The sequence below is a fragment of the Nannobrachium achirus genome (assembly GCF_963921795.1).
Source record: "Nannobrachium achirus genome assembly, chromosome: 13".
In the NCBI taxonomy this organism is placed as follows: Eukaryota; Metazoa; Chordata; class Actinopteri; order Myctophiformes; family Myctophidae; genus Nannobrachium; species Nannobrachium achirus.
Window position 1 is genome coordinate 34,407,690 of NC_137833.1, and position 11,280 is coordinate 34,418,969.

The 11,280-nt window shown below is 44.5% G+C and overlaps 1 protein-coding gene across 1 annotated transcript in view; it reads right to left on the reverse strand.

Moving 5' to 3' along the window:
• lrpprc (leucine-rich pentatricopeptide repeat containing) overlaps window positions 1-11,280 on the reverse strand; it is a gene marked incomplete at its 5' end in the record, with an annotated part of 86,887 nt that overhangs the window by 41,113 nt on the left and 34,494 nt on the right. Inside the window, 6 exon segments of the mRNA XM_080739714.1 lie at window positions 2,543-2,750; window positions 7,149-7,234; window positions 9,342-9,484; window positions 9,974-10,087; window positions 10,184-10,243; window positions 10,700-10,777. Of these exon segments, the coding sequence (XP_080595840.1) occupies window positions 2,543-2,750; window positions 7,149-7,234; window positions 9,342-9,484; window positions 9,974-10,087; window positions 10,184-10,243; window positions 10,700-10,777 (689 nt within the window).

An 11,280-nucleotide genomic window follows, 5' to 3' on the forward strand; every position in this document is an offset into this window, starting at 1 on the left:
GAGTAAATTAGCCTGCTAATCTCACCAAGGCAGCGATTAGTGAGTGAACCTGCTAGCTCTGTTTGTGCCAGAGACATGACTGCTGCAAAACAAACAGCAGCAGGGGTGCTCTGGTGTGTGTGTGTGTGTGTGTGTGTGTGTGTGTGTGTGTGTGTGTGTGAGAGAGAGAGAGAGAGAGAGAGAGCAAGCTTCACGTGCAAAGGTGTGGACTTGGCTTCCCTCTCCCACAACATGTACAGGGGAGGGAAAACTCTGTGTGTGTGTGTGTGTGTGTGTGTGTGTGTGTGTGTGTGTGTGAGAGAGAAAGACATGTGTGCCGCGTAGGGGCTGTAACGACACACCACACGGCTGTGGCAAATCCAGCAATTAGTGCTCGGTGCATAATTAACATGCTAATGAGTTGATCTACTTAAAAGCTGTTCTGACAAATAGAACAAACACACACACACACACACACACACACACACACACACAGCTGAACAGACGAGGAGGGGCGGGGCCGTTCCAGTGATCTAGGGGCCGATGCTCTGGAGCTCATTTGCATATTGGCGTTTTAGCAAGGCAGCATCGATGGCCATTTCTGATCGTGCAAGTGCAAACACGCACACACACACACAGTGTTCTTGTATGGGCAGAAAGGGGTTGGGGGCTTGGGGGGAGGGGGGGTGCAGCTGGCAGATCCTCCAACAAATAAACAAAGGCTGGCTGGAACGCAACCATCTGACACACACACACACACACACACACACACACACACACACACACACACACACACACACACACACACACACACACACACACACACACACACACACACACACACACACACACACACACACACACACACACACACACACACACACACACACGGGGGGGGGGGGGCAATTTCCACATCCGCTCTCTGTCTGAATTACTGACCCAGAATCGAACCCCGAAATGATCATGGGGGAGAAGAGTGAATCACACGCAGCTGGCACATGAAGAGGCACATTTGGGGAACTTTTTTACAACTTTATAGAGCAATGCTTTTCAAACTTTTTCTTGTCAAGGACCCCCAAATTGACACTTGTTAGCCCGTGGACCCCCATTTGAAAATACTATAGGTTTGCGCACGTTTTATAGTACGATATTATGATGAATCACGGAGATTGGCCCATTTATTGGTCCGTCTGGTTGGCCAAAATGTCATATAAAGCTCACCAATCCACCAGTCCTCAAGCTTATCGGACATATGCCCGTTTAGGCCCATCTGATTGGCTACGGGCAATCGGGCCCCTCTCGTGGCCCCTCTCGTGGCCCTTATACGGTATATGCCTCGATGTTATGACGTCACCCTTTGCCCCTCTCTGATTGGCTACGAGCCCATGGCATAAATTGACAAATTTATGTATGGCCCGTTGGCCTACTTGTGCGCCAGCAGAGTGCACCTTGTAATTTATATCAGGCCGCTATCATTTAGCTGGGGACCCCCTGGAACCCCCTCAAGGAACCCTTGGGGGTCCCCCGACCCCACTTTGAGAACCAATGTTATAGAGCACAATGGATAGCTAAACGTCTTCTTGTGACCTTTATGTTATGCGTGTGCGTCACGCGTTTTTAACGCACGCAACAAATAAAAAATAGATCACACATTTCTGAGCGCAATTAATTGCCTCTGTCTCTTTCAGGCTCTCTAAGCACCTGCTGATCCTTTTGGGCTTTCTGACTTCCCATAGTTTTGTAAACAATGGAGTAGAGGAAGGCAGGGGAAATGCTGTCTGGATGGGGAAGAAAAGGAGGCTTGTTTAACGTTCACATGATGAACATGATGAACACGTTCACATTTAAATCCTTCCCGGGAGCTCTTCGGATGAAAACAGACGTTACGTGCAATCTTTGTGATAGCGACTTTAAATGTGTTTCCCCCATGTAACTTTAAACAAGAAATTAATATGAGGCTGTACTGCGATCAATCGCAGAAATGCAAGATGCAAGATTAATCGAGCATCGGTTGTTTGACAATTCTAGCGCATACGGGCGGTGTTATAAGTGTGTGTGAAATTAATTAAGTACATTTACTTAAGAAATTTTGAGGTATTTTTACTTTAGTGGAATATATCCCAATTTGTAATACTTTTACTTCTACTCCACTACATCTCCAAGGAAAATTTTACTCCACTACCATAATTTGAAAACATAGTTACTAGTTACTTTTAGATGAGTTTTATTACTAACAACTTAAGCTCTATATATATTTAGGCTATTTGAAAATGGACGATACAAGCATCTGCCATTTTCAAAATGTATCCACCTGTTTCCGCGGGAGTTTACTGGAGATTATTTGCACCTGTTTGGACCACACTTCCGGTTTAACAGCAGACATACAAGCTCACGTCGCGTCGCAGATGCAACCGTTGTGAGCTTGTAGATCACACTCGGCTGCGGCGCCGGAAGCTCGGTACAGCGTCTGCGCAATGCACTATGGGGCGTTGGAAAGTTGTGGATACATTTTGAAAACTTGAAATGGGTTGGGGTGAGCAGTGTTATACGTGTGTGCGCATACTTGTGCAGGTAAGCGGAGATGAGCGGTGAGCAGAGGTTGGCGCTGGGCCTGGCCAGTCCCAGCGTGAACACGGTGTCCTGGAGGCGGCGGATGGCGTCCACGTCGCCCTTGGCCCCCACGCCGTTGAGCACGTGGAAGAGTGTGACGAGGCTGCCTTCTTTCAACATCACCTCCTTCTGTTTCATCTCCTTCAGCATGTCCACTGCCTCTGTGACGGAGAGAGAGAGAGGAGAGAGAAGGGGAAGGACAGTGGTCAGTAGGGATGGGACGATAAGCGATAATATTGTTTATTGTGATAAAATACACTCGCGATAATCGTATCGTGAAGATTTAATTTATCGTGATATCTGCCGAGCTGCATGTCCGGTACCACTTAAACCCTCTATAATTGGTAAAAGGTACTTAAAATATACATACTTAATAGTCTTTTTTTCACTCTATCAAATGAGTGAAAAAAATAGCCGATCTACAAGCTCACAACGCGTCGCATCGCGACGCGTTGTGAGCTTGTAGATCGGCTATTTTTGGGCAAATGTTCTGCCCCAGGATAATGGATTTTGATGCCGATAATATCGTTTTCTTTTGTCACAATAATCATGAAATTACATTTTCATATCGTCCCATCCCTAGTGGTCAGATGGAGAGAGATTCTAAAACGGAGAGGATGGGAACTTGAACTGCAACGTTGATGAGAGTGAAAGTGACAAAGAGGGAAGGAAGGGGAACAGAAAAATCCCATTCAGGAGAGTGAAAGAACAAGGGACAGAAAGAGTGGATGAGAGAGACAGATAAAGAGGAGACACAGAGAGAGAGGAATGCAGGTCTGGCTGGGAGAGAACAGGGTGTGTGAATATGATAAAAGACCCCTTTAGCTAATTCCATGTGGGGAAAACAAACCCATATTAAAACAGCATTTTGTGCACAGCGGGGATGCAAATCCAGCCCCGTATAATGCCAACTTGCCACTAATTGCTACTTGCAGCTTTCTAAACGAGACTACAATTACCGGACCCCTACAATGGAGGCTGGCTTTTTGCTATGGCCGCGCTGAAAGAGCTCGGGGGGATTAAATTATAGGTGTGCGGTGAGGAGCGCCCGCCGTGGCCCCCGTGAGACCCCGGCAAGCGGGCTGGGGGGTGGATTGGTTCGGTCGAGCCTGGCCGGTAATGGAGGGTTTTTTGCTGGGCCCCCGTGCCCATCTGGCCAATGGTAGGATAAACGCTGAACACTGTGGGTGTGTGTGTGTGTGTGTGTGTGTGTGTGTGTGTGTGTGTGTGTGTGTGTGTGTGTGTGTGTGTGTGTGTTTGTGTGTGTACACACACACGTGTGACTGAATGCAGCTGCCGTGTATCAAGACCAGGTTATTAAGATGTGTTTACTCTACGTTTCGATGGCAGCTAATGGGCTGACAGCGATATCGCCACTCTCCACCACGGATACTAATCAACAACAGAAAGGCTGAAGAGAGATGCACAGAGCACAGACGGATAGCCAGTGGTGGACAGTAACAAAGGACATTTACTTGCGTACTGTACTTAAGTACACTTTTTTAAGTATCCATACTTTACTTGAGTAGCTGTACTTTTGGATACTTATGACTTTCACTCTGCTACAAAGACAAATATTATTCCACTACATTTGAAGAATATGAAGGGGGAAAAAAGCACATTATCCATTCACCACTTAAGCCCCATTTCAAACATAGCTGAGCTACAATTCACAATGTGTCACGGTCACAGTTTAGTAATACTTCAGTCGTTGACCCTCAGACTTACTCTCAAATGGACCACAACATACAAGCACTGGGAGGCAAGGCCACCGGTGAGTGCTTTGGCATTCATGTCTTTCTCTGGCTTTCTGTCGGCGGTTAACCCGATGGGGGCCAAAGGCCGTCACACAATGAATGAGGCAGGTTGAGGAGAAGTGGGCAGATGACGTGATGGAAGGAGACAGGGACAGATTTGAGGGGGGAGTTTGTGAAAGGGGCAGAATTGCAAAGGAACAAAAAGAGGGTCGCCAGCTTCTTCACCTTGACACAGACTACACGGTTTTTGTGTGTCAATAAATTCTCACGTGAAGGAGGTCACAAGACCGAAAGCTTGCGGTAAACTCTGATAACTGCACTGTTTTTGAGTGTGCGGCTGATGGTATTTCTCTTTTACTCTGTTTTACTTCAGCTCCAGCACCTCATCTTCAGTTTTTTAGTCAACGGATGAGCAGTGAGGTGCTTTATTTCACTGAATAAACTGATCTTAAATATGGCACACCACTTGGTTGAAAAGTCATGTAGATTGGGGTCCCAGAGTAAGAAATCCTAACCAATGGAGGTCCGTAGCATAATGAATAACTGATACTTTCTAATTACTCTGGAGGTTTAAGGTCAAAACAATCGAAGATGGCATCAGGTACATTACAATGCCTGAAAGTAGCCTTGATGGAGTGGCTTTAAGGATGAGAAAAGATGCACGGGATCTCTCGCTGACTACTACTAGGATTCTCCAACTACATCTCACTCTCTTTATCCACCCATCCACATCCAAATCTCCCTCCAGTGTCAGACTGGGACGAATGGCTTGGAGTTGATCTGGCCAAATGGAGCTACACTAACTGTTTGGACTCTCTGTCTCTCCATTTAGCCAGTATGCATGTCCTTCAGCATATCCAGGCCGTCGCAGTCAGCCAACAGAGCCAGACAAGAATGATACACATGCACGCACACACACATGCGAATGGGCAAGCAGGCCACATAAACAAACATCACACGGCCCATTGGTTCATCTAATGTTCCACAGATTGACTGCTAGCCAACATCACACAAGTTTTGTTTACCAAAGGGGGTCAGGGGTGTCGCACCAAATTATGGGCCCTATTTTAGAAAAATCTTGAAAATTTGTGCAGGTCTTTGAATATTTTTGACACGATTCTATAAATGTCTTCCTAGTTTTTTTTTTTTTGAAAAACGCATGTTTCTATGTCAGTGGTGCTCAAACTTTTTCATGTGAAGGACCCCCAAAATGATAATGTATTTGGCCACGAACCCCCATCTCAAAATACCCCCATGAAGCAAAATTTGAGTTACAAATCTTTGCTTAAAAAATACATATATTCAAAGATTTGCGCACATTTTCACAACTTTTCAAAAATAGCAGATCTAAAAGCTTGCATCGTGCGCTGTGAGCTTGTATATCTGCTATTTGTCAATAGCTAAAGTATAAAATAATTAAGGTCCCTCCACCTTGAGACCTAGTAACTCAGTCCCAAACCCCCCCCGTGACGCCCCTGAAGGGGGTGGTTGGATAGCGGAGAGCAGGTCACAGAGAAAGATAGACAGACAGAAAGAGCATTCTGAGTAGAAGAATGTAAAATGATGGGTCAGCCCTTAAGTGGGCAACCTGCTCGTCTGCAATAACTGGAAGACTCGTCCTCCCCATGAGAAAGTCAAATCAGACCCATCTGCAATTAAATAAAATGTCAGTAGAGGAAACATGGACTAATGTAGAAAAGGATAAAGTTGACTGGAGAGGTTGATAGAAGGGAACGTAGGATGAGAGGTGTGAGGGGTAAAACAAACAAAGCAAGAAAAAAAAAAGAAGCCATTAGAGAGAAATAAAAGAGAGAGACCGAGAGGGATGCCAAGAGGCATGGTCTTCAAGCAAGCCGGGAGTAGCGATGGTGGTGGAAGCCAAGGCGGACTAACGTCTGGGCGGGGACAGGCTAACATCAGGGCTAGCCATGTGTGCTAATGCGGATGACAAGTCCCCCCCATATCCACACTCTGGCTAATGGCAAATGCGTCAGCGTCGCCTATACACACACACATCCCCACACACACACACATATATACCAACTGTCGTCTCTGCCAAATGCCTTTTGCTTGAATTCACATGCAAATAGTGTGTGCGCGCGTGTGTATAATGTTCAAGCACTTTGGCGGACATGATCTGCCATTAGCATCCGGGCGGATTTCAGTAATTCTGGAAAAATACAAACAGTCCTGTAATTTTCCCCTCTCTCATTTCTCACTGACGCGGATGAGTGTATCGTGCGGGGGAGGTTTAGCGTGGACGACAAAGAGTGACACGCTTCCAGAAGAGGGGGGAGAGATGGTGAGAGGAGAGGAAGGGTGAGGTGAGGAGAGGAGAGGAGCGGCGAGGGAAACATTTAGCCTGTCATTCTGTGCACAAAGCCAAGCGGCAGCATTGATAGTTATTTAGTCTTCAATGGGCTGAGGGAAACCCACCGTAGCATTCTTATAATTGCCTGCTAATGTGGATGGATGGAGAACGAGAGAGAGAGAGAGAGAGAGAGAGAGAGAGAGAGAGAGAGAGAGCAAGAGCGAGATATAGTTTGTTGGATTGAGTGAGTGAGTGTGAGTGGGTAGCTGTGAGCGAGTGAGTGGAAGGACACGCACACAGATGGACGGACAGACAGGCATGGCAAAGACAATAAACAGATACATAATAAAATCCTCAGTGTTAATTTAACTCTGACAGTTTACAAAATGTATAGTTAACAATGAGGATTTGACTGTGTAGTCGTCTTACTAGCCTAGTAACCAATAAACTAATCCAGGGTAACCAGTCAGATACGGTAGGTGTTCACTTACCATCCAGTCTGCCATGCTTAGCCAGGACCTTGACCAAGGCAAGGTATTTATTGGCATCCAGCGCCACCGAAGAATCCTTCCGCATCCTAAAAAAGAAATATGGAGAAGAAACGAGAGATATGACTCTTTTCCCACTATGAAGGGTCAACCATCTTCCATGACCTGAAACTTTGGTGTATTATTTATTTTTGGAGCTGTGTGGAACACAAGCTCCCTATACGTGGCCGTGTGTCCCCATTGACTTATAATGGGACAATGCAAGACATCACATTCAAGTATTATTCTCTCGCAAAGCATAGGAGCTACAGTTTCAAACCTCGGAGAGGAGATTCATAATGATTTTAAGAATGAATCGAAAAATAATTATATCACTCGGCCTCATGGTGGCGCTATAACGGCCCACTTTGCGTTTTGCCCCGTAACTCTTGAACCGTAGATCGGAAAATTAAAATTCTTTTTTCCCTGGATTCCTTGGGTCAAGACGCATCTCCCCATATAGGCCACGCCCATTTGCGCCATCTTGGATCTTCTCCAAAACACACTTTTTGCTCCTTTTCCTACATATTTTCTTCAAATGTCACAAAAATCGGTACACATGATCCATGTCAACGATTTGCAACGTGATTCATTGTGCTGTAGCTACAGCTCCAACATCTGGCTTCGTCTGGTCAAAAAACAATGTGAAAACGCATTAAAGAAATGTCCGGGCTTAAGTAAACTGAAGCACAAATACAATGTCTGGCCTACATCTGGAACAAACAGCTCAACTGTTAGGAGAATGTGTTCAAAAATGTCCGGGGCCAAAGTTTGTTGTACGCTAGGGTCCCATTAGCAAAGCTTCGCAGGACGCGCTATGATTGGCTAGCGGGAAGGAAGCTTGATGAAATTAACTCATAAATAGCACCGCTCACTTCAACAGTATGTGTGATTTGAGCAGTGCTTGATGAAATTAACACATAAATAGAAAAGCTCACTTTACACTAGGAGTGATTTTTTTAACTCCCTTTTCTCCAATTTAGTCGTTATGCCAATTAGTTCCTTCCAGAGTCGTCTAATCAGAGAGTCCTGCCACTGCGGGGTCAGAAACAGCGCTGGTCACGTGGTTCATTGTCACTTTACACCTCATAGACTTCAATGCATTTTGTAAACTTCAGGTTCGCCGTTTGTCACTATACGCCAATAGATGTGTGCGTAGAAGACCTGGCCCCATGAAGTGAACGGGAGTGACGCAACTCTCCGTAGGTAGAAGGCTCTGGTTCCTTCCCACACACATTTGTGTGTTATCACTGCTGTTGTATCCTACAGCCTCACCTGCCAGTGAGGAGCCCTCACTGACACCCGACAGCCCACCGGGTTACAATAACAACCTCTCTCACCGGCTTTTTTTATTTTTGTGCCAGTCAACAGAGTGTAGCTGGACCCTGCATTAATGTCTCCCCTAATATTACTCATGTTAATCTTTAATGGCTTGCTGCCACCCGCAACACCACTCTGTGTGCGCGTTTGTGCGTATACACTGTGCATGTAAATATGATTTTGCGTGGATGTGTGATGTGCTGAATACAATACAGTAAGTGTATGGGATGCCAACGTGAATAAGCTGGTGAGGAAGTCTAGTTCAATAGTTGTAGTTGAACTGGTGGACCTGGAGGTGGTTGCAGAGGGGAGGATGAGGAGATGCTACAGTGTCTTGGTATCTCATCCCCTCTATGATGGCTAGCCAAGATGATCAGTCATACTAGAAAGTGACTTGGACAGTCATTTGTGACAGTAGACGCACATACTATTTGGATGCACTACTGAACTACAGACAGATGCCTGTTAACAATAACTGTTGAGAGACGGTACTTATAAACACAGACTGTTGAAGATTGTGTACATACAGTATATTAACCCAGATACTATTGAAGGAATGAAAGTCTGTATAGTATATACAATACACATCACTATACATGGTTGAAGATACGATGGTCGATATTGCTTCATTCATGGCGATACGATTCAATGATTTACTAAATCGATACATTAACTATTTAGCAAAAACAAATTGCTGGGTGAAATGTGTGGAGAGTGCTGGTTATTTAAGGGAAAATTGTATAATCTAATGGGTTTTGTGTGTGTGTGTGTGTGTGTGTGTGTGTGTGTGTGTGTGTGTGTGTGTGTGTGTGTGGGGGGGGGGGGGGGGGTGCTCACAGCTCTGTCTTCAGGTTGATGGCCTCTTCCACGTTGTTGTGGAGACAGCAAAGGTTGATGAGGGCGGCGTAACCACCAGCGTAGCCGCCAGCACCAATCTCGTCCTCATTTTGCTGTTTCAGCTCCAGGGCTCGTTCTAGTTTCTGATTGGTTGAAAATCACAAGTAAACTAAGTCAGATTCTGACGGGACCCAACACAAAGATGTCAGGTTCTGTAAAGAGTCCAGATGGGCCATAACCGGTGCCTCTGTGATGTTTATCTCAATGATGATGACTCACTGTAAACTAGACATTACCGACCATTTTCCAAATAGCTTTGGGGAAGCCAAATTTATTCCATTTCAGTATGGTATGAAAATAAACTTGAAAAGACTTGAAACCTGCTGGAGGTATAGGGAATTCAACACAGCAAGAGAGCTACATTTTTTGTAAATGTTTCATTATTGTTGCGTTTGAATGCATTTTAAAGCACAGACTGATTTATGTCTAGCCAAAAATTGTTCCAGAAGAAAAGTTTGATTACAAACAGAATTTGACCTTTGTTGACAGTAGAATGGTAAGAACATAAGAACGAAAGAACGAACAAACGTACAAACAAACAAACGAACAAAAGAAAAAAAGAAAGAACTTACACCCTCAGCACAGAGTAACAGTATGAGTTGTTTGAGAACTGTTCCTACAGGTTTGCCCTCTGCTTTCAGCTCAGCCAGGTTCTTCTCCAGCATCAACAGCTTGCCCTCAACACCCTGAACAAAACACAGACATGTGTCATTCAAGAACACACTGAGGCGGAGTAATGAACATACTGGACACACAAACATAAAATACATAGCAAGACTCACGGTGACTCTGGGAAAGGAACGGGCTCCTGTGTCATTAGCGTCCACCAGAATCAGCACATCCTGACGTACAAACACATGATGCTTAAGAATATTTGATGACATCAAAACAGGTCTGGTATCAAAAACGCTACATGTGCCACTAGGACCGTCTAAGGCAGTGGTTCCCAAGCTTTTTAGACTCTGACCCATAAGAGCAACTAGCTAGAGTTTCAGCTATTTTCACTACTTCTTAAACATTCTAATTTTGGAATGTCCAACATTTTTCTTTGATTTCTTCATTAAATTACCGAAAGAAATACTTGAAGAAAAAAAGGCTTTTGTGGGAATGTTTTTTTGAAAATATTTTCAATAATAATAACTAAAAAACTAAATGTAGGAAATAAAAAACAAAGGTACCCATAAAGATCTGTCCACGACTCACAAATGGGTCCTGACCCAGTGCTTGGGAACCAGTGGTCTCAGGTACTTGCTAGTACCTGGGACTGTAACAGGGTGTGTGACTTGTGCATGGTTTACCTTGATGAGCTCTGGGAGATGGTAGGAGTCCAGGAGGTTCCTGATGCCTCTGTAGATGTTGTATGGGATGACGATGTTCTGGAGAGAGGAGAGTATATCAATGTATGTGTGTGTGTGTGTGTGTGTGTGTGTGTGTGTGTGTGTGTGTGTGTGTGTGTGTGTGTGTGTGTTAGGGCATTCACCAAATATTCGAATATTCGAATATCAAAGTCACTATTCGACATTGTTCACCGAAGTTGAATATTCGCTTTTTTTATTATTGTTTTCTCTATAAAAAATATATAGTTTATAAAGCTTGGCTAGATAAGAATTCATAAGAATGAGTTGTCAATGCCCTTGGTGGATGAATTTGTTAATGCTTTATACGAGGGGTTCTCAAACCTTTTTAGGCTGTGACCCCCAAAATAAACATATTTGAACTGGGGACCCCACCCTGACAAGCACTTTGAATTGTAGGTATTACATTTAACTCATTGAGTGCCTATCCCGAACTAGTTCGGGATTATTATCGCATCCCAGAGTGCCTATCCCGAACTAGTTCGGGATATAAAAAAAAAAAAAAAAAAAAAAAAATTGAAAAA